This window comes from Mastacembelus armatus, chromosome 20, assembly GCF_900324485.2.
Source record: "Mastacembelus armatus chromosome 20, fMasArm1.2, whole genome shotgun sequence".
NCBI classification, from domain to species: Eukaryota; Metazoa; Chordata; class Actinopteri; order Synbranchiformes; family Mastacembelidae; genus Mastacembelus; species Mastacembelus armatus.
Window position 1 is genome coordinate 8,031,568 of NC_046652.1, and position 22,522 is coordinate 8,054,089.

At 43.2% G+C, this 22,522-nt stretch overlaps 3 protein-coding genes across 7 annotated transcripts; 1 reads left to right on the forward strand and 2 right to left on the reverse strand.

The window, feature by feature from the left end:
• Positions 1-192: 192 nt before the first annotated feature.
• usf3 (upstream transcription factor family member 3) lies at positions 193-9,673 on the reverse strand. Its single transcript, XM_026292222.1, has 7 exons — positions 9,549-9,673; positions 8,929-9,028; positions 8,781-8,812; positions 8,585-8,667; positions 8,357-8,453; positions 3,334-8,228; positions 193-2,500 (listed from the first exon to the last, which is right to left on the reverse strand). Exons 2-7 carry the CDS (start codon positions 8,970-8,972, stop codon positions 683-685), a joined length of 6,969 nt encoding a protein of 2,322 aa, XP_026148007.1. The 5' UTR covers positions 8,973-9,028; positions 9,549-9,673; the 3' UTR covers positions 193-682.
• A 192-nt stretch (positions 9,674-9,865) lies between these two features.
• Positions 9,866-13,814, reverse strand: naa50 (N-alpha-acetyltransferase 50, NatE catalytic subunit). 2 transcript variants are annotated; one of them, XM_026292867.1, is made up of 5 exons: positions 13,635-13,814; positions 12,187-12,320; positions 11,886-12,005; positions 11,724-11,790; positions 9,866-11,542 (listed from the first exon to the last, which is right to left on the reverse strand). In XM_026292867.1, the coding sequence occupies exons 1-5, from the start codon at positions 13,640-13,642 to the stop codon at positions 11,365-11,367; spliced, it is 507 nt and encodes a 168-aa protein (XP_026148652.1). In that variant the 5' UTR covers positions 13,643-13,814; the 3' UTR covers positions 9,866-11,364. The 2 variants fall into 2 exon arrangements, with proteins under 2 accessions (XP_026148652.1, XP_026148651.1); XM_026292866.1 differs by having other exon boundaries at positions 12,187-12,323.
• Positions 13,815-15,604: 1,790 nt separating this feature from the next.
• Positions 15,605-22,278, forward strand: atp6v1ab (ATPase H+ transporting V1 subunit Ab). 4 transcript variants are annotated; one of them, XM_026291924.2, is made up of 15 exons: positions 15,605-15,753; positions 17,421-17,520; positions 17,854-17,982; positions 18,353-18,567; positions 18,657-18,794; positions 18,884-19,035; positions 19,145-19,307; positions 19,390-19,498; positions 19,680-19,802; positions 20,327-20,441; positions 20,534-20,597; positions 20,706-20,909; positions 21,051-21,145; positions 21,357-21,528; positions 21,703-22,278. In XM_026291924.2, the coding sequence occupies exons 1-15, from the start codon at positions 15,658-15,660 to the stop codon at positions 21,793-21,795; spliced, it is 1,968 nt and encodes a 655-aa protein (XP_026147709.1). In that variant the 5' UTR covers positions 15,605-15,657; the 3' UTR covers positions 21,796-22,278. The 4 variants fall into 4 exon arrangements, with proteins under 4 accessions (XP_026147709.1, XP_026147710.1, XP_026147712.1 ...); XM_026291925.2 differs by having other exon boundaries at positions 15,632-15,753; positions 17,418-17,520; XM_026291927.2 differs by lacking the exon at positions 15,605-15,753 and adding an exon at positions 15,921-16,049 and having other exon boundaries at positions 17,418-17,520.
• The last annotated feature ends 244 nt before the right edge of the window (positions 22,279-22,522 follow it).

Consider the following 22,522-nt stretch of genomic DNA (forward strand, 5'->3'; position numbering starts at 1 on the left):
GTCAACACAGCCATTCTTAACACTATAATTAAATATTTTCTCTGCTTTGCTGTTTCACACTGAGAGTGTCAAAAGACAACGTGCCACCAGGCTGAAGAACGAATTCAAGTGCCACCTTGTAAAGAATTGGTGTTAAAAAAAAAACAAACAAAAAAAAAACCACATACGCAATTTTCCAGTTTGCAGCAAATACAAAGGTCTCCTTATAAACTTTAATCAATTTTGTATTTACAGCTACATACATTAACAATTGATATGAAACATTGGTATTTACAAAATAGCTCTTGAAAAACAATTTGGTACAGTACAACCTGATATAAGTTAGTAAATTACATTGACAGGTAACTGCAGGTTTCGTGCTGATCCAGAATAAATTTAAGTTCTAAACCAAAATTTTATGTTTTACTAACAGGCAGTTTAACTAACACTTCAAAGAAAGAACTTTCAAAGCCCAACATTTTCATGTCCCCATAAAATTAAACGATTTTTGAAACTTAAATTATAACAGACATTATATCAAAAGGAAATGGACATGATGTGTTGTATCAATCAAGCTGTTCTTCAGGTGCTACAGCACCACCTTCTAAACTTGAACATTAATAAGAACAATGCATTTCAAACAGAAAATTAAAGTTTTCACTCAAGAACCCCAGTTCATCGAACTGCAGCGGGAACACTCTCCTTACACAGCTGAGCTGCCGTCATGACCCAGAATGTGGCTGATGTTGTGGGCAGGACGATTTGGCTGCTTGCCTGAATCGGCAGACGAGGTGTTGGAAAGAGACAGGAGGGGAGACATTGGCATTGCCGAGCCATCAGTGGGCATGCCTGTGGCAATCTCAGGGAATAGGGAGGTGAGGCTAAAGTTGGATATGTGAGGGGTGATTCCAGATGAGTTGGCAATTGGCATAGGGGGCATATCTGGGAGCAAGGGGAAGCTGGCCTGGCCAAAACCCACAGGGCGAGGTGGAGAAAGGATTGTCCCAAAACGATTGTTAAGTGGAGGAGCACTGCCTTTGTCAGCGCTTGGGCTGGTAAACATTTGGTTGGGAAAGTACTGAAGAGTAACATCACTGGGAAGACTGGGGTGGGCTGCCGGAGAATAGGATGGATAGAAGGAGGGTAGAGTGTTCTGGGCCTCCACAGGCAGAAGGGAGGATGTACGGGAGGCACTAGGCTGGCTAACTGGAGGGATAAATGTAGAGTTAGCATTGATGGGAGGTGGGGGATTCATACCTCCTTCAGGAATAAAAGGGAAACCAAAGTTCTGTGTTAAGTGTTGATCAGGAACCAGGTTGTTTTCACTAGGGACCTGAGCACCCTCTGCCATAAAACGAACAATAGTGCTACGCCGTGCCTCACCTCCAGACTGTGGCCGGCTCAGCAGCACCCCCCCTCCAGGGGGCAGGGGCAGGTGGCCCTCAGGCTCAAAGGGGTGGCTTTGTCTCAGAGCACCTGATCGAGCGCGGTCACCAGGTCTTAACTTAGTGGGTTGAGTATCCCGTGCAATGTGGCGAGAGTGCTGGCTAATAGCTGTGGGTGGTCTGGAGGGGGCTGAGGAGCGGCCAGGCTCTGAGCTGCTGTGTGGGGTTGGAGGGTGGGGGAGACCTGCTCGCACACCTGGGCCTCCATGCATATTACTGGTGACCTGAGAAATATGGCCCTTGTTGCCCTCTCCTAACCGCATAGTTGGAGCCTTCTGTGTCTGAGGTACACTGGGGCTGGAGGCCTTGGCCTGTATGTCTCCTGACGAACTTCCAGGCACACAGCTGTACTCTATGCTGACAGGGGGGCAGCACTGCACGGCTCGCTGGTGGTTGCTCTGCTCAGGAAGGTGTGGGGAAAGTAGGCTCTGCATGAAACTCTGGTGACAACTTTCCTGTTCCCGGGGCATTGCTGGTCCAACCTGTACGCCCTGTGAAGCAGGATGAGCTCCATTGTAGCCGACACGGTTCCTGCCATCTGGTGGAGGGCCAACGCCAATCCTGAACCCTCCCTGCTGCTGCCCCTGAGGTCCTCTTTGAGATGGAGGCACTGACTTGGATGTCATGTCACTCCCATGAGACACCTGAGCCTCAAAACCACTGAGCTGATGTGCTCCTCCTCCTCCACCCATGGCCTTGAATGGTGGACACTCTGAGACCCGCTGAACATCAGCAGACCCTGAGTGATCTGAAGACAGGCGGGTCTGTGGGTTGTGTGCAATATTGGCCTTCCCTCGTGATGTATCCAGGTAACCTCGAAGGTCTGGTTGCTCCTGCGTGGCACCACGGCCCGGCTGAAGGTGAAGACCCATGCGTTGCTGCTGTTCACCACTAGTGGAGCTTTTCCCGATGAGTGCCTCTGCAGAGTAGTTGGAAACACGGTGGCGTTCTTGGCGTGATGGAGTACACGTCAAGTCAGAGGACCGGGACACTGGATTGCTGGGAGAAGAGATGAGCTGCTGCTCCAGAGTCCTAGAACTCATCATCCTCTGCATAGTGCTATGGTCCTGACCAGGCTGAGGGTGATTTAAAAAAAAAAAAAAAAAGTGGTTATTTTCACACAAAGCAGTTATTCAATATCAATCTGCACTCCTAGGGTTAGAGTAAAACAATGATATTGTGTAAAAGGTCATCCAGCTGAGTGATGGTACACCCATGCAAAGCATAAATTAAACATTCTTTCATGACAGTTCCCAGACATTTATAGACACTGTGTAAATCAATAAGACTGACAACTGGCAAGATACGACAATATATATTACAACCTTAAGTTTTATTTTGTCTTAACAGTGGCTAAGGGGGCAGGGCTGCTTTTTCCACTGTGAGTCCCAGAACAAAACAAGCTTCTAGTCAAGCATTTCGTTGTTTTCACAATATTCTTTCCATGACAAAGAAAAATGTGTTCTGCTGTGGTGGCACATCTACATCTACAACTAGGACTATGCAACATATTTAGGTCATTGTCAAATAGATTAGACAGAATTAAATACATTAAAAAACTACTACTTTTACTGAGGTAATGATTATTTTTATTTTTCTGTCCCATCATTTAAATGATGCAGTAATAGTAATAAAGCACTGACCAACAATTATATTAGCATACACAATGAGAAGAATTAGGGATTGTTTACAGCCAATATCTAATCTAAAAAAAATTTAAATGAAACACAAACTATTTAGTTCCATGATTGCTTATTAATTTAAATTATTAATATAATTTTTTAGTAGTAAAATTGCCAGTTGTTAAAAAAATACCTGGCAAATAAAAGGCACCACAGGAGACACTACACTCTGTTTCTAGTATTACTGAATTATTTTGCCATGCTTTCCACAATGTGAAACTGCCAACCTTAAGGTGTTCCTGCTGGGCCAGGTGGTTGCTGTGGTGTGCTCTGGATCCTGCTGCCTGGGCCTCACAGCTCTTCTCCTGGTGTCTAAAGTGTTGCTGCTGCTGGATCTGCTGCTGTAGATGCTGCTGGTGTCTGGAGTGGGAGCTCTGCTGCTGCAACTGTTGTTGCTGCTGCTGCTGTTGGTGTTGCTGATGCTGCGTCTGGGCCTGCTGTTGATGGGGCTGCTGTTGGTGCTGCTGAGGATGAGACTGTTGGTGCTGTGTTGGCTGTTGATGCTGCTGCGATTGTTGGTGTGACTGTTGTGGATGCTGTTGGGACTGCTGCTGTGTGTGCTGTTGATGCTGTGTCTGTTGTTGTTGATGAGAGTGCTGCTGCTGCTGAACTCCAGACTTTTCCAGGTGATGCTGCTTCTGCTGCAGACCAGCAGGCGAACCAGTCTGACTGCCTCTGACAAGTCCCCGTTTCTTCTGGACATGCTGCTGCTCTTGTTGCTGTTGCTGCTGCTGAAGTGCCCTCTGGTGGAGTGAGTGGCGCTGTGCAGGGTCAGGCTGTGTCAGGTGGTGTTGCAAATGATACAGATGTCTCTGTTGCTCTTGCTGCTGCTGTTTCATGTAAGGATTTCCTCCCAGATGCTGACCAGGCTGGGTTAAAGCATGTTGTGGATGGCCTTGGGGTAGATGAAGCACCCCTGGTTGGTTCTGCTCTGGGGGTCCTTGAGGAGGGCAGTGACCATCTGTGGGCTGAACTACTGGGCTCATAAAAGAGTTTGTGGAGAAAAGAGGGCCTCCACCTTCTGAATTTATTCTGGACATAACAGCAGATGAGGTTGGCGGCAACTGCCCCACCATCATCTGGCTATGATCTGTTGCTTTCACATCCATATGGCTAACACCGGTAGCCGATGAAGGGCAAGGTTTGGGTCGTTTTCCAGTGTTCAGCATGACCTCATTTGGTGCCTGCCGTTTGGAGATAATTTTCACTTGTCGCTCACCTACACCAAGTCCTGCCTGAGCCCTCATTAAAGCGGTCTTCAAGGGGGTGTACTCATTTGGCTGGGTTGCACCTGAGCAGGGTGACAGGGTGTTGTTTGACGGTTGAGATAAATGGGTTGAGGTCCCTACAGGTGAGGGTACTGAGGGCTGGTGGCCAGTCAGACTGGGAGAGCTAGGGTAGGGCTGCTGACTAGAGCTGGGCCTGATCAGGTTGTTGACACTGAGACTGGCCACTGTGCCACTCTGGGATGAGCTCTGAGTCTGGACCTGGGGGGCAGTCTGCGACTGGGAGTATGAAGTGTTTTGTGGATGTCTGCTTCCACTGGGTCCACTGACAGACCCCTCCCCAACCTGTCCTCTGACAGATACCTGGATTGTGGGTTTAACAGTTATTGTGTCCATCGGCTTAGTCACTTTAGCCTGCTGTCCAGCTGTGCTCCTTTCTTTACTACTTGGCAATGGTGCAGCCTGAGGGCTTGACCATGTTGCCGTGGCGGAGTTTGTTGAAGCAGTGCTGTCCTCAGGGCAGCCTCCACTTCTCCCCCTAGGGCTGTCCTGTTCAAGCATGGCCAAGGCCAGCATCTCTGCCTGCTCAGAAGTGAATGTAAATGTTCCAAACGGGCCAGATGATGCACTTATGTTTTGGCCCTGAGGAAGCATGGATGCCACAGAAAACCCTCTGCCTCCCCCTGCCCCTGCAGACATGGGTGAGTCTGTCTGTCTGCTAGATGTCATGGGGTGCTCCATAGTTTGATTGTCAAGGTTAGTGTACACCGGTTGAGAGAGGGAAAAGTCCTTCCTAGCAGAAGTGTCAGAAGTTGCTACCAACAAGACCTCTTTCTCTGCTTCTGTGGTCTGTCTGTCTTCCTGAGGCACACCATCTCTTCTAGGGGGCTGGTTTTGTTCAACTTCAACGGAGTGTAATGGGGACAGTTTGGACATGTTCACGTCAGTTCGCTGTGTAGAGGTGACTGTTGTAAGGGTTGTAACCGCATTGTGGGTTGATGACAAAGTTGGTGTAGGTGAGGAAAGTGTCTCAGTTGGAGACACAGATGAAGTGACAGACACAAGTTTATTATAAGGCAGTGAATCTCGTGTACTTGATCCCTGGGGATAAAATACTGAAGTTGTTTGGGTAGGCTGATTTAAAGACACTGGTGTATTTGCCAAGATACTGCTGGTGCAGTCTGGAGTCAGGCATACAGAAGAAACAGCTGTAGATGTATACTGAGGCTCAGTGGAACCTGCAGAACTGACCACAGATTTGCTTTGTCTAGAAACAGCATGAGTGGCAGCTGACTTACTTTGTATTGTGTTAGTTCCAGTGCTGGTGGTTGTTTGTTTGAGCTCTGAAACTGAGAGTTTCATTACAGCTGAGTTGTTGCCAGCTGGTTTAATTTCAGCCGACACAGCTACACTAACAGATGGCTTCACCACTGCAGCACTGACAGTTGTAACTGCAGTTGCCACAGTTTTAGTATGACTGCTGGATACAGCATCACTCTTAGATGTACTAACAGGTGTAATGAACTGACTAAATACAGGTGTCTCACTAGATGAACTACACACAGTCATATTATCTGTGTTTTCACTAGGAGTTACATTTTCTATAGCTTCACTACTCTCTGTAGTCATGACAGTTGTGCAGGTGGGTGGAATAGCAGTGGCTTTTACAGAAGAGGACTCTAAAACATAAGATACTGCCTGACTCTCTCCTGCAGCAGCCATGGGCTCAATGGACACAGCAACAGCAGGCTGTGCCTGACTGACTTGTTTTTTCTTGACAATTTTAGTCTTCGGAGTTGTTTTACTTGCATTCAAATTTGTGCGAAGCCTCTTTCCTGTAGGCTTGGAAGGATTAATTACAAGCCCCAGTGTGACCGGGCTCAAGCAACGTACTTGTAGCTGCCGGGGAGGTACAACAAGTGTTGTTCCAGGGACCGGTGATGGAGCAGGTGGCTGTGGCTGCTGCTGCTTCTGATGGACTACTGACAATGAAGCAGCTGGAGGATGACCACTGTTTTGACTAGAAGTCGAAAGCGGAAGGCCCTGAGAGATGCTCTGGTTGAGACTACTGAGGGCCCCTAAACTGTTCAGAGCCACATTAGTAGTAGGTTCCTCTGTGGTGGTGGGCTGGACAAGCTGGAGTTTACTCTGGCCGCTACGAGAACTGGCTTTGTCAGAGGTCTTCATGGGCTGCAAGGCAAACAACTGTCCATTCACAGTGATAGTCTGTGGGGCCGAAGGAAGTGGTGGGGAGGAAGATGCCTGGGTAACCTGAAGGGGATGGTTGACTTGGGTTTGAACAGGGCGAGGGAGAATGTGCACCAGCTGCTTTCCCCCAACACTCTGTAAGGAAGGGACAGATACTGAATTGCTGGTCGTGGGTATCTGAGTGGACACAGCAGGCGTTGTAGTGGGCACCATACTAATCTGAGGATTCCGAGGAGCATGTGCTGCCTGATTGGGGGCCTGGATGATTACAATGTGCTGACAGGGCGTCTGATTTGCCATTTCTTCCCGTACAATGGACTGGGCTGGGCAGGCACTAGTCTGCTGCAGAAATACCACACTTGGGTTGTTAGTGTTCTGTGGTGCTGTTACACCTGAAGCTGTTGCTCCAGTTGGGTTGACCTGCAAGACCTGCATAGTCTGCAGGAGGGGTAGCACAGCGGCCTGACGCTGGGGCACAAGGGCAGACTGAGGGAGGGGTTGAGGCTGAGGAATAAGGGCTGTAGGAGGACCGTGAATCAAGGATGCAGGTTGAAGTATAGCAGGCTGGGACTGTGACACAACAGCAGGGTGGGCCACCACAGCTGGCTGGGGTATTATGGCTGACTGGGGGAGAACAGCACACTGAGACTGTGGGTCTAAGACAGGCTGATGCTGTACCTGGTTCAGAATAGCTGGCTGTAGCTGGGGTGGTCTCTGAAACGGTTTTGTCTGAATGTGGGCTGTAATGGGTGCTTGCTGTACAGGCACATGTGGTTGTGTCTGTATTTGAATGGGCTGAACAGAGGTTTTGTTGACTGTTGGACACACAGTCACCTGTTGAACAGCCTGGGTGGTGTTGCTCACGTCTCCTGTGGGGAGGCTCTGACAGACAGGCTGTACTGTGTTCCCTGTCATCTGCAGTGTTGTCCAGGTAGTCTGTGTGCTGCCTGACGTACCACCCCTAAGGAGGGCTTGGCTCTCAGGGACAGTGTAATTTAGAGTCCTGATGCCAGTGTCCTGTGTTCCCCAGCTACAAGCCTCTGAGGCTGCTGCTGTAGTTACACTCTGGGTAAATGTGGGGAGATTAGACACAGGTAAAGCAGAGCTAGTAGTGGGGAGTTGTGAGGCTGACGTGGCTGCTATAGTCAGGGACTGGGTTGGGGCAGCCGGCTGTGGTTGCTGGGGCAGGGATGTGGTGTCTGTAGGGATCTGGAGGGTGATATAAGACACAGAAGGTGGCAAAGTTGGAGTTGCAGCTGGTGTCTCAACCACACACTGCTCTACCACTCTCAGGCCTGGCGTAGATTGTGTGGGTGTGACTGTTGATCCAGGGAGAAGTGCAGGGACAGAAGAGGAGGTATTAACCTGTACCAAGGGTCCATTAATCCTTAACCTGCTGCTAACGTCAGCAGGTGGCTGAAGAATTAATGTTTCTGAAGACTGTTTCCGTGGGCTAGCCTCTTTCCCCGCTGGGCACGTCACATTGCCATTGGAATAGACAATAATTCCCTTTGGGAGTTGGTGAGTTGGAGTCACTTTTGCCACCTTGGCACAGCGCTGTTTGCCCTTCCAGTGGATAGTGGGGTCCTCTAGAAGGTTAATGTCATGGGCTTTGAGAAGCTCAATGTAGTGAGCAGTTTCCCTTCTCATCTCTTCCAACTGACGCCGCAGCCGACGGATTTCCTCCGCTTCACAGAGACCAAGCATACAAATAATTAATACCTAATCAGAATTAAACACCATCAAGCACACATGCTGTAATTAACCTATGCGAAAAATCTAAGTTATATGCAAGGTGTTAATTGTTAAACTTCACCTTGGGCTTTATCCCCTCCCTCCAGAAGCATCGTATCATTTTGTTTCTTCAGTTCAGTGATGTAGCGAAAAGCCTGGTCCAAGATCATGTTCTTACTCTATAGATAAAGTGATGAAGGTTTCATGTTATAACATAACACACAATAGCTAACTGGCCTGTAGGGACACAAACCTGACCATAACGCGTTTCCAATAAAGTAAAAACAATAATACCAGTTTTTCCTCTTACCTGTTTAAGTGCCTGGGAACAGGGGAGGAGATTACCAATGCGGTTAATCCCAGCATTAATCTTCTCTTTTCTGTGTCTCTCAACTAAATAAAGAGACTAAACTTTAATGCCCAGTTATATCTAGAGTAATCTCTTAAATAATCCATGTCTCAATAAATCTATGTTCACAAAACAGTAAGATTGTTCTATATTTTACCTGCATTATGAGATTCTTTGTTTTTCTTCTTTCTGCAAAAATAAAATCAGTTCATATGTTACATGGATGTACATGCTTCATTAAGTGCTTGTTATAATGCTACAATACACTGTAATAAAACTACAATAAAAGGCTAAACAATGCTTACTTGGGTTTACGACCAGGTGTCTGACTTTCAGTCATCTCTGGCATCCTGATATCACTCAACACATTCAACAGATGGACCTTAAATCCCTTCTGTCCCCACACTGTAATGACAGGTAAACAAATATGACTATAAACAACAACAACCCTAACAGACTGACAAATCTTCAGCACCTACTGAGTCTTACTCGACAAACACTTTGAATACAATGCTTCAAACCAGACTGGTGCTTGGTGTCTCCTTTTCTGTTCACACCACTGAAAAGCCATTTCGATGCAATTAACGACAACCATTCGTGACGTTTATTATTAGGTGCTAACAGGCATTTAGCTTAGCTTCACTGTTAAACTAAGTCATCTAGCTACATTAAACTTAGTTGTTTTAACGAAATGCACAAATTATCCTGGCGAGTGAGTTCTGATCTACCTTGCCGAAGAAAGTCAATGTTAAGACAATAATCCCACCATTTAATCAGCAAGAAACTAGAAACCTGACTACCTATTCAGCTAGCTTGCTTTAACTAGCTTAGCTTACGGTTAGCGACATTATTAAGCTAAGAAAGAGCGGATTTCTTTGCCTCCCAGCTGATAAAAGACTGCTAACGGAGGGTTGGTGCCACTTACCTCTAGCCAAGGCATTTTGGAGACTGTTCTTGTGAGAAGTTTGAGTTTGAAAGCTAACTATTAGCTTGTAAAGCGTTCAACTCATCTCTCAAAACAATCTGGAGCTACCTAATGTAGTGCAGAAGGGGGGGGACTCTGCCTGAGCTATCAGCCAATAGCCTTCGAGATGTGTGAGGCTTCAGCCAATCACGACGCGCAAAAGGGGATCCAGCGACAGGTTTTCAACGAATGCACCTAGACATCAATGCTTTGTATGCGGTAAACGATTTCACCCATATTTCAGTAGATTTGTCTAAACAAGAGTAACAATCAACACATTTACTGCAAATAGTTATTTTATTTAGACGTTAAAAAGTCTTACAATATAGAACTCCAGAAAAGATAAAATTCTTCAAAGAATGGGAAAACATGCTTATACTATGTTTGTGACGACTCCCAGTCCCCCAGGTGAAGTTTTCTTGAAGCTGAGTCAGAAACTGGACTTCTAGTTTTTTAGGTCAAAACGTAATGTTAGACCCACCTGAAGAAGCTACTCGGAGGAGTGGTTTGGACCTAAAAACTACAAGTCCAGTTTCCCTGACTCAGCTCCTAGATGCTTATACTACAATGGAGAGGACAGCTCTCCTTGCATGCAGAGGGGTCAGAGCTTCCTCTGGGTAATACACTGCAGATGTTGATCTGGAACCATATAGAAACTTCCAAACTGTCAGCTAAACACCACCACCTAATGAAGGCATGTGAAATAAAAACAGAAGCTGACTTAGGAAGTTTGAGAAGAGCATTTCTGCAAAATGGCTACATAAGGTGCCAAAGGTGTTTTAAGGTAAGGTCTCAAAACACTTGCATGCGTTTAGAGATGCACATCCTTACACACCTTTATTACATTACTAAAAATAATGCCCAAATCCAAATCTATTATTGTCTGGACATTCCTCAAAATACAATGTGGAGTGCCCTCCTCAGAATCACATTCAATGTACGTTTTTTGTTCCTCTCATTACTTTAGGTTTTGAAGATTAAATGTAAACCCAGGAGAACCTCTGAAATATTTGCCATCTCAATGTAAAAAAAAAATTAAAATGAAAATAACAGAAACAGTTCAAGGGGAATTAAATTAACAGGCTGGAAAATAAAGTTATTCTGAAATTATGAGTGGTGACCACAACTCCCCACCACGTCAAAACCGTTCAGTCTTCCTCGCGCTGTAACAAGGGGACAAATTTCTGTCCATCCTCTCTGGATATGACTATCAGCAATTCGACTCATTTCACATGAAACCCATGGTTTGGGTGGTGAGGTTTCCATGTAACAACTCAAACCACCAGTCCACGCTGGGAATATGTACGTCAGTGATGATCTCTCAAACACTTAATCACTTCAAACGAGTCAATGTCATCTTTTGCTTAAGAGTATAGATATGACCCCATTAGCTTCGTAACTGCCCCAAACAAAACAAAACAAAACAAAAAAAACAAACAAAAAAAAAAAAACAAAAACAAAAAAAGCCTGAACACAAAACTATGATTTGCTAACATCACACCCTCCCCCTACAGCAACACTAAAATTGTCTGAAGTTGGCAACCTTGTCAATAGGAGGACTTTTGGATATGGAACTTTTTGTTATTTTCAATTAGGATATTAGGAAAAGGTAGCAATAATGTATGCAAAAATCAAAGGGAACTCCCCATGAAAAATAACTGCAACAATTTTTGTACTTTAAATTCATTTTCTCTTTTTGGTGTCCTTTGAAGTAAGTGTTGAACGTGTTGACCCTGGGGCATTTGTCACAGTTCTTTGCTCTTTCCACAATGCGCCTCTATTCTGCCTTCTGAAGCTCTCCGGTAGGGGGTGCACATGGGCTGCGCAGACTCTTCTGCAACACATGGGCATCTGCAGGCTCTATCCTCTTGTAGTAATTCTTTTTTGTTTCGATGATCTCAAAGCCAAACCTCTGGTAAAAGTCAATGGCTGACTCGTTGCTGATCTGCACATGACTATGTTGAAGAAAAAATAAATAAATTAGTTAGGGGCAGAACAGAAGAACATATCAAAGAGTAATATTTAACAACTGACTTATGTCTACTCTAAAGCTTAAAAAAAAAGTAAATTTTATCAGTCCTAGACCTGATTAATCTACACCAAGAATATATATGAAGTGCACTGTTGTGGACTCACAGGTAAATGTTGTCAAAAGTGCCATCCTTCTCACAGATGTTTAACACATGATTCAGCATCTTTGTACCTGAAAAGAGGCACAAAGGAAAAACTGTAAAAACAAAACAAGCACAATATCCTTACGTGCATTACAATGTCTTCTAGAGCTTCACAGCTCCTTACCAATTCCAAGTCTACGGTAGGGTGCTAGACAGCCAAGTGTCATGATGTACAGTCTCTTCTGGTTCTGAGAGTGGTCCACTCTGCAGCACACAGCACCCACTGCAATATCGTTGAAGTATGCTACAAGACAAAGAAGGGATAATGCTGAAACGACACTAACAGACAGACTAATGTCTAATAACCCCAAAATTAACTGAATTAATTGAATTGAAATAATGAATTTTGTAGAACAATGTGTGCATAACACCATGTTCAACCTCATTTATTTTTATATAAGGGATAATAACATGCAGTCTCTTACCTAGCTTTGCAAGCTCTCCAACTTCCAGTACATCTTTGTAAAACTTGTCATTGTAGCTGACGGGGAAAATGACCTGGTTCAAGCGTTTCAGCTGCTTAATGTTATGGGGTGTAACATCCCCCAGCTCGATCCGGCTACTGGAACAAGAGCAAAACGGTCAAATAGCTGACAGCAGGTACTCCATAATGTTCAGGATGTTTGGACTCAAAATGTATTCAAAGCCAATTGCACAAGAACAAAAAGAACCAGAGGAGGCAGCACCAGCTTCATAATTTCCAAGCTACAGCTATTTTAATAATAATTGCAGAGCAGATTGAATTGATAGAAAAAGTGAATTAACTATCAATGACTTTAATAACTGATTAATCATTTAGGCCAGATGTCAGATGCGAAATGTTGAACATTACTGAGATGAAGCTTCTTAATGATGAGCATTTCCTGATATCACCACTGTAAAATATACAGATCAATGTACTTTAGGAAACTGTGACAACTTCTTTCAACTCTTTGACTTTTAAAAATAAAAGGTGTGAAAATCATTTGCAGATTAACTGATGATAAACAGAACAATATCATGTACTGTAATTAATCCCCCAACCATAATAAAGTGATACAATCCAGAGTCAGTTGAAGCTCACAATACAAGAACACCCAAACCTCATGGGTTTAGGATTTTGAACTTTCTTTCACTAAAAAATGGGATGTTATTCCTGTTAAAACCAAGATAACACAAAAGGAGTATGCATGGATTTAGGACTTAGTAAGCGGTTCAGGGGATCACTGTGATATTTATAGGTCGACTATACATGCAAAAACAACTACGTGTCGCCTGGGTTGCTCATCAGGCTGAACGATGCCAGCATTAGTCCACACTTCAGTCTGTAATGTCTGAAACCCCATCTAAAAAATGAACAGATCGATCTCAGGTCATCTGACAATCAGCCAAAAAACGTGGAGTCTCGCCGCTAATGTTACTCTGACAGATCCACTTACACTGAGTGAGCAAGCTGCCACAGACTCTCAAGCTGATGTTAACACGGCAACTGACAGCGAGTTGACCAACACAAGTTGACTCTATTCACCTGACTTGTCGACCTGGCCCCAGTTCATGTTCTTTGGCGGCGAACATAACAAAACTAATGAGACCCAGGATTCACAGACTTAGCTTAGCTAAACTAGGTTTACTGACTCAGCTTCCCAGTAGCAGCTAGCAGCTAGCTAGTTAGCCACGCTCCCTGGCTGAACTGAAAAAGTCGACAATGTGCTTAAGATGACAAAAGATGTCTGCTCTGCGAGCCGTGTTGTCGTTTGTATTTTCTTATATCTAAATAAAAGTAGCATAGCAAGCTAACTAGCCTTGCCGTCTCCTCCCCTTGTAGAAAAAGACAGACATGAAAAACTTTACTCGTGCTAAGGGACTTATTCGTGACTCAAAAGCTTACACTCACCCTTTCATTGTAAACAGATATTTTCCCTTATTTTCGATTGGCCTGGTCTTTGCGGTTGTTTTGGGTAAAAAGGAGGGATTTTAACAGAGTTAGGGTCGGGGATGCCTCCCGTTTTACCCTCCACATGCAGCTACTTGCTGTTAGCTTAGCCGCCGCACTCCTTCCCCTGACCCGCGCATGCGCACAAACGCTGCTGCGCGACCTAGAAGGGTTTTCCGACCTGAGTTTTTTCGCTCAGGTTGTAGCATCGGTCTATGGGCTGCGAAAACTCGCGACGCTCCACAGAAAGGTTAATTCATGTGTTCCTGGGCCCCTCCAATACATGTTTCATTAATTCTTCAAGCACCCTCAACATGGAGCTTTTCGAATGATACTGATTGTTGCAGCCTCACCTGAAACAGAAAATACTAAATCAGTTTGATAAAACACTTAAAAACAAACAAATAAACAGAACAAATGAGCTCATTATGAATTATAAAATGTAGGTCTGTTTAGCCCACTTGGAAATCCAACCCTGGTTATATGTTTAATCCTAAGAGTATTAAAGTAGCTACATTGCATAATTTTAATAAGATTTTGTTTGTGTTACACAATATGTGTTAATCATTACATTTGAGAAGAATTTGAATTTAGGATCAATTAGTGAACCCACTGCGTTGGTAATGATCTTCCAATCAACAAGGTGGGATTTGTACAAAAAAACCTGAGAGAAAGCCTGTGAGTCCTTGCTCAGGGAACACTATTATTTCCATGTAAACAAATTACAATTACTATCATTTCGGTATCAGTTTCTGCAGTTTGCAAAATGTAATTTGCCATATTTCTTTTAAAAAGAGAAAAAATATTTAAAGGATTTGTATATAATGTCATGAAAACAAAATAAATCTACAAAAGCATATGACCCCTTTTAAAGAAACATGAATAAATAGAATTATTAGATATTGAACACATTTTTTCCCCATTAATGCATGCTGTCTCCCATGCTTAGAGACAGACTTGGAGTAAACAGAGTAAATCATTAATTACTAGAAATTGTGATAGTGCCTCCATTGTGGCTCTAGTTCAAGAATTGCTGCAAAGATATTCCACACATGAGAGATGTTCTTCTGGCACTATAAATGATCTTGTGGAGAAGATGGTCACAGCATAAGTTAATTATTATTAACTTTGTTTTCAGCAAATGGAGTTCTTTATAATAAAAAGGACAAAAAGTGACAAAGTGCAATGAGTACAAGGACAATGTAGGGAAACAGATAGTTGAAGGGCTTCATTATGACAGTGGTGTGTTTATATCCTATTAGTTTGTGGATAACAATGATTATGTGAATCCCTTTGGCAGCTAGTCATATAGTTATCTAACAACATTATATTTTATATCATAAATAGTAGGCTATATAATAATGAGCAATGTAAAACATAATGATACAGTTCATTCTGAGAGTCATGACAGAATATGGACTGAACATTTCCTGCTACTATCCTGCTAAAACAGAGATATTGTATTTATTGGCATTACACATTGTATGGTGAGTGTGATTGAGTGCAATATAGCATGGATGTATGAATTTTTCCTTCCTAAAGAAACCATTCAGGTTCAGGTAACAAATGAATGATATTACCTGACTGCATTGCCCATACCAACCCAATATTCATTTAGAATAATGTTATAAACACACATGGATCAATTTATACCTCTTATTAAATTATAGATTCTGTAAATGGGTGTTAAGTTTGAGAATTGGTTGACAGCCCAGAGCAGAGAGGATAGACTGGGCATAAGGCCCTGTATAAATGTATAAGCAATAAAAGTCTGATCAGCCATTGGCTGCCCTGAATCTAAAAATCGGCATCGGCAATAGAAAACTCCACATCGGTCGAGCTGTACTTCCTGAGCTTGTTGCTGCAGACGAATCCACGTGTGTCTGGATCGATCTTGGAAACACTTGGAAATCTTTGCTGTGGTCCTGGGGCGGATCCAAAATGGCTTAGTTTCAGGTCCTGCGTAAAGCGCAGCAACGACTGAATGAAGTCAGCTGATCTCTGGCTGCTGTCACGCACCGGAGCTCCCGTCGTTTCTCTCTTCTCGCAAGACAGAAAACCACTGCTTCACGACCAGGAGGTGAATATTATATCTTATTGTGCAATTTCTATATTGTAAAGCGACATTTACTTTGCTGTGTGATGATAATTACAGCCAGCAATCTGCTGCCAGTTCGGAAGACCGGTCTTTTTTATATAATACTGAGTACAGAGTTGGCTAACCCTGTTAAACCAATGTGGGATTGATTGGAGATTAAAAACAGCTTCATTTTTAATAAACCGGCCGCAGCTGGGAGGAAAGCTGTTCAAAAGAGTACCCAGCACTGAGATCCGGTTAAAGGCAAAGGCACAGAGCCTCCATATGCAGACTACAAGATAATTCCTGTGTCATTAAATCTCCTGTTGTTATTCTAAACTAATATAATTTAGCTGTGCTTCTTTTGGGCAGCTGTCTTAATTAAAACGGGTTTCAATTAACATCACTGTGTGATGGATGTTTTGCCTCAATGTCACTTATATGTGAGACACCATGTAGCAGCTAAACAACCACCATGACCTTTCTTACTGTTTTTAACCCCTTTTCTTTCTGCACAAGTCCTGACTGCTGAGGTACAGTTACTTATTCCCTCCTGGTTTGAAAGCTCAGCACAGATTTGTCAGAATAATATCTAAGACCAATTGTTTAATGACCAAGGATACGGTTATCTGCAGTAAGCCCCTTGCTCATGATCTGAGCAAGGTTATGGTGAGAATTTGTCCAGTGTTTCCACACACAGTCATAATTTGTACTTCCCAGTTCTGCACCATGTTAGTTTTCCACTTCCTTAAACAGTCATGTGCCAGGATCATATGATTTAGTGTCATGTCCGTTAAAGTCTTAGTCTGTGCCACTTTATCTGGAGGTTAACGTTTTATTGTAGGCACGGTTGAGACACCTATAACATATATGGTAACATTATTGCCATTAAAGACTTTTATTCAAGGTTTTACTTAATTCCAGTTTCATCTGCAGAATTTGCATGAATCGAGCATTTTATCCCATATTCTTACACAGTCAGAAATGCTGTCCACAATTTGATAAACACACACATAATTATCTGTTGGGGAAGTGTGTATGTTTTTGGTCTTTTTTTTTTTTTAACAAATTAATGTCCTGGAGAAACAGAGTTAAGCCTTCGCATGTGTCATTTGTTCATTTCTTGCACTGGTCTGTTGGCGGCGCTGCTTTGTTGGTCTAAGCAGCCAAGTGCAAACAGGAAGATCTGCACACCTGGGGGAAGGACAAGAAAAGGGCATGGACGTAGTGTATCTGCTGTGAGAGATAGAGAAGTTGAAGACATCAAACTTAAGCAATATAAGACCGTTGTAGTGTATTGTTTTATATGAAAATACAGCACGCTCTGCTTTTACACAAGTATGTATCTGAAGGGAACATGCAGCTCTGTGGGTTTTCCCTCTAACATTAGACTGACATACTGGCTGTAGTGCCGAGGGTGGCCTCGATCACTTTCTGTAACACAAAAATAGGGAGTCGTGAGCAGTGATATGGTATTTTCCTAGTGGTTTCCTTGGTTACAAGAGGTGCCTGGACCAAAATGCCAGCACATTGCTGGCAAATATCTGTCAGTTATGTTGTTGAAAGTGACCATCTTGCCGCTCCTGCAATTAATTTCCTGTTTTCTGTCAGCACTCTGTTGCTTAATCTCTCTTTCATTACTTGCTTCCTCTCTGTTTTCATGCAGTTAGAATAACAAACCAGTGAAGATGGACACGTCCAAGCTGCCAAAGATCAGGGATGAGGAGAGAGAGAGCCAGTTTGGATATGTTCATGGCGTCTCTGGACCAGGTTGGCCATCGCATATATATATAAACACTATCGTCACTGTCAGGCTCTTTCTTCACTTGTAACATTATTATACGACGCTTAAATTTGCAGCGTGTTGGGTCCAGATATTTGCTGTGCTATTTGAAGTTTGTTACTAGTACAAATCACCGAATATGGAAAAAAAGGAAAGTTTTTATCTGGACTCATGTAGGTAGATGTCAGTTTAAAACCTACATTCAGAAGTCTAAACAAAGACTGGGCTGCTACTATAGCTCCTGTTCATGCACATCTCACCCTGTCTGTTGTCTTCTATTAACTGTACAGTCTGATTGTTTCCCTTGCTTGTATTTCTAGTGGTGACAGCTACATCCATGGCAGGGGCAGCCATGTATGAGCTTGTTCGTGTCGGCCACAGTGAACTGGTGGGAGAGATCATCAGGCTAGAGGGAGACATGGCCACAGTCCAGGTCTATGAGGAGACCTGTATCCTTTTGGAAAACTTGTCAGATGAGATATAACAGTGTTAAATACGTAAACAGCAGTTCCTCTTCAATAATGCTCTTTCTTTCATTCAAGTAACTTTCAATCAAAACTGACAAAGTAAATTTCTATGGGATACTTTGAATGATTTAATACAATAATAATGATGAGCTGCATAATAAATGTAAGAAATACAGCTGTCTTTGATACACTGATCTTACTATAGTATGTTACAGTTGAATATTATTTTTATTTTATTTTTTTGTCTACATCATTTAGCAGATCTAGTTTATATTCATCTTTTTAAGTCCTTTTAGAAACAGTCCTGACCTCCTCTCCAAACTCTGGTGGCTTTTCCTGAGCTTTAGCACAGCTGGTGTGTCTGTTGGAGATCCCGTGCTGCGCACAGGGAAACCTCTCTCTGTGGAGTTAGGCCCAGGAATCATGGGGTCCATCTTTGATGGTATTCAGCGACCACTAAAGGACATCAATGACCTCACACAAAGTATCTACATCCCCAGAGGTGTTAACATCGGAGCCCTGAACCGAGACCTCAAGTGGGAGTTTATTCCCAACAAGAGTCTGCGGGTGTGTGTCTGTGCAGACATCAAGCCTTTTTCCTTTTTCAAATCCTCAGGTAAATTTACAGTGTGTGTCTTCTCTTTTCTCATTGTTAGGTTGGCAGTCACATCACAGGAGGAGATATCTATGGCTTGGTGAATGAGAACTCCCTCATCAAGCACAAGATCATGCTGCCTCCTAAAAACAGAGGCACTGTGACGTACTTGGCTCCTCCTGGAAGCTACGACGTCAGCGTGAGTACGACACACCTCCAGCTGACCTCGAGCTTTGAAGACGACTGTTAGGTGTTGCTTTGTGTTTATGCTTTGTGCCCCTGTGTCAGGATGTTGTGATGGAGCTGGAGTTTGAGGGCGTGAAGGAGAAGTTCACCATGGTGCAGGTGTGGCCTGTCAGACAGGTGCGACCCGTCACAGAGAAGCTGCCTGCAAATCACCCACTGCTGACTGGGCAGAGAGTGCTGGACGCCCTTTTCCCGTGAGGGCAACAACCTCTGTTTTAACCTTTTCATTTAATACTAATTGCAAATGTCCTGGAGTTTTTTTTTTTTAAACTCTTTAAGTCTTTATCTTTTCTCTTTGTGCAGATGTGTGCAGGGAGGAACCACAGCCATCCCAGGAGCCTTTGGTTGTGGAAAGACTGTCATCTCCCAGTCCCTCTCCAAGTACTCCAACAGTGATGTCATCATCTACGTAGGCTGCGGCGAACGTGGTAATGAGATGTCAGAAGTACTGCGAGACTTCCCTGAGGTGGTTATTGATACTGTTGGCATTATATAACAATGTGAGCACCTTAAATCGAAGGTGACTGACAGTGTGATCTGGCTGACAGCTGACAATGGAAGTGGATGGGAAGACAGAGAGCATCATGAAGAGAACAGCACTGGTGGCCAACACCTCCAACATGCCCGTAGCTGCTAGAGAAGCCTCCATCTACACAGGTAACTTTCAATAAGAGCTGAGAAGGTACTCATACTGCCATCTTTATCCACTCACAGAACAATAGTGATTAAGGTGTAGAATAAAACAGTCACCAGCCATACCTAATGGATGAGTCATTCAGCCATACTGTGTAGATTAATGCAGACAGTTAGTGTGTATTAACAGAGTTTGTTTTGTTAGGAATCACACTGTCTGAGTACTTCAGAGACATGGGGTACAATGTGAGTATGATGGCCGACTCCACCTCTCGTTGGGCTGAAGCTCTCAGGGAAATTTCTGGTCGTCTGGCTGAGATGCCTGCTGGTAAGTTTAGAGATTAATATTAAGGGGAAAGGCAGAGTCTTATTTCTGTACTGTATTTCAGGTGTTGGGTAAAGAAAAACAACAACTGTTTACATTTCTTTCCCTGGATTCAAGAGCATCATGAATTAAACTTGGGTTAGGCATCAGACTCAAACATCCCTCTGTATTACAAGGAATGTAAGAGATTGTAAATTTTGTACAGCATTTTTTTTTTTTTTTTTTTTTTTTTTTAAGAAGTAGCAGTGAATCTGCCAATTTCACAAAACATAAACAATATTCTGCTTATTCTGACCAAGAACCACATAACTTAAACCTTTTACCTTGAGTATCATCAACTTTGTATAATCGGCTCTTTTTGCTTTAGCTGATTGATCATGCATTTAAATATTTATTTGCTTAATTTTTTGTTTTGAAAGGAAAAAATGCTGAAAGTAATGCTGGTACAGCGATCAGTTTTCTGACCTCTTTAATGTTATTATAACCCACCAAAAGCAGAATGTCTGTTATTCTGTATTTGCCCACAGACAGTGGTTACCCTGCCTACCTGGGTGCCCGTCTTGCCTCCTTCTACGAGCGTGCTGGTAGGGTAAAGTGCCTGGGCAACCCTGAGAGAGAGGGAAGTGTCAGTATTGTAGGAGCGTGAGTACATTGTATCACTAGAGGGCGACATAAACATGTTTTGGGGACTGTGACTGGTGGCAGCAAAATTAAAATGCTTGCTCTTTTCTCAGTGTTTCTCCTCCTGGTGGTGATTTCTCTGACCCCGTTACTTCAGCCACACTTGGTATTGTGCAGGTACATTATTAAATTCTAATCACACTGTCACCATAATTAAGTAGATGAGCTCTGTAGATCAAAGATAATTTGATCAATTAGTAATGTACCTGTCGTTTCCTCTCTCAGGTGTTCTGGGGTCTGGATAAGAAGCTGGCTCAAAGGAAGCATTTCCCTTCTGTGAACTGGCTGATCAGCTACAGTAAATACACTCGTGCTCTAGATGAATATTATGACAAGCACTTCCCTGAGTTTGTGCCGCTGCGTACCAAAGCCAAGGAGATCTTGCAAGAGGAGGAAGACCTGGCTGAGATTGTGCAACTTGTTGGAAAGGTAATCCAGCATGAAATTTGTGCTGCTTTTTTTGATCTGAGTGAATCAGCACTAATTTTCTCCTTAGGATTTAATGCAAAATTGTTTAAAATTAGAAACACTTTGTAGAAAATATCGCAAAAACTCCATTAATTCCAACAGGCATCACTGGCAGAAACAGATAAAATCACCTTGGAAGTGGCCAAATTGATCAAAGATGACTTCCTACAGCAGAACGGTTACACTCCTTACGACAGGTAACGTAACACTGACGTCTTCACTCATTCTTAGCCATAGATACTGACCAGACTTCACCAAGACATTGCACAAAAAAGTGTAGGTGAAATTCCACTGTTGGCTATTTCTGGGCATGTAAAATTAGTCAAAAAGACATAAAACATTTGAAAAAATGACTGATTTAACCTACTGATTTCTGCTAAACCATATCTGACATATGTGTCTCCTCAGGTTCTGTCCTTTCTATAAGACAGTCGGCATTCTCTCCAACATGATTGCTTTCTATGACATGGCACGGCACGCGGTGGAGACCACCGCGCAGAGCGACAACAAGATCACCTGGGCCATTATCAGGGAGTACATGGGAGAAATCCTCTACAGGATCACCTCAATGAAATTTAAGGTGTGTGTGGTTCTGTGTATGTTTCCTCTGCCTCATGTGAGTCTGCACATTCTGAGAATAATGTTAAGTTGACCGCTGAGGAGAACCATAAAATGGACCATGCACAATGTTCTCAGATATCTTGTCTTCTATTCACATGTAAGATTTTATTTTATTTTTTTTCTATCTGTGCAGGATCCGGTGAAGGAAGGCGAAACTAAGGTAAAGGCTGATTATGCTCAGCTGTTGGAGGACATGCAGAACGCCTTCCGTACGCTGGAGGAATAGTCTCTCACCAGCATTTCCAGTATTTGACTCTGCCGCTGCGAAATCACATTCCACCTTATTATATTCCCAAAACCTGTGTGGTCCTCTGTGCTTCCTTGTTTGTGATGTGTGTCTACACAATGTTATGTGGAAGTAAAAGAGAAAGATGTACTGTATTTATTATTTGATGCCTGACATAGGCTTACTCTGGATCCTCTGCGTGTGTGTGTGTGTGTTCGTGTGTATGAAAGAGGAATCTCTTCACACTGTTTCTTTTGGATTTGTTTGTAGCTCTCTGTATTGTAATTCAAAACCCATCTGTACAGAAGAGTATTGAATAGAAATGAAATACGATTAGTCTATTTATTGTGAGCATTTTAAAGTGAAGGCTTTGTTCTTCCAGTGTTTATGGTTTTATTTCATGCTGTGCCGGATGCATAAGAGTCGAACCTCATGCTCTGTTGTTGTGTTACTGCCAAACAATTAAAACCCTTGGAAAAACTTGTTGTGCTGTGTGTTTGCCTGCTCGATCTCATAGTTTCTGATGATGCTGTTAAACTGGTCTCTCTGCATATCAATCATACTCCAGCTTCCTCTACACCCTGTATTCAGGATGTGTGTTTAGAAAATTAACTATATTGCAGTAACAGTGTTTTTAATCAAAGCTTTTGCAGTGATAAAAGTAGAGATTAACAGTTTTAATTGTTAATTAAAAAAAACTATTCTTTCAAAGAAAATCACCCTGCAG

Coding starts and splice junctions, on each gene's coding strand:
- usf3 (XM_026292222.1), bottom strand. CDS start 8,972: ATGCCAGAGATGACTGAAAGTCAGACACCTGGTCGTAAACCCAA. Junction 8,229..8,356: donor GGGAGGGGATAAAGCCCAAG/GTGAAGTTTAAC, acceptor GTCTCTGTGAAG/CGGAGGAAATCCGTCGGCTG. Junction 2,501..3,333: donor CCCAGCAGGAACACCTTAAG/GTTGGCAGTTTC, acceptor AATCACCCTCAG/CCTGGTCAGGACCATAGCAC.
- naa50 (XM_026292866.1), bottom strand. Junction 11,791..11,885: donor CTACCGTAGACTTGGAATTG/GTAAGGAGCTGT, acceptor GCCTCTTTTCAG/GTACAAAGATGCTGAATCAT. Junction 11,543..11,723: donor ACTTTTGACAACATTTACCT/GTGAGTCCACAA, acceptor TCTTCAACATAG/TCATGTGCAGATCAGCAACG.
- atp6v1ab (XM_026291924.2), top strand. CDS start 15,658: ATGAAGTCAGCTGATCTCTGGCTGCTGTCACGCACCGGAGCTCCCGTC. Junction 17,521..17,853: donor TCATGGCGTCTCTGGACCAG/GTTGGCCATCGC, acceptor TTGTATTTCTAG/TGGTGACAGCTACATCCATG. Junction 20,598..20,705: donor CCACACTTGGTATTGTGCAG/GTACATTATTAA, acceptor TTCCTCTCTCAG/GTGTTCTGGGGTCTGGATAA.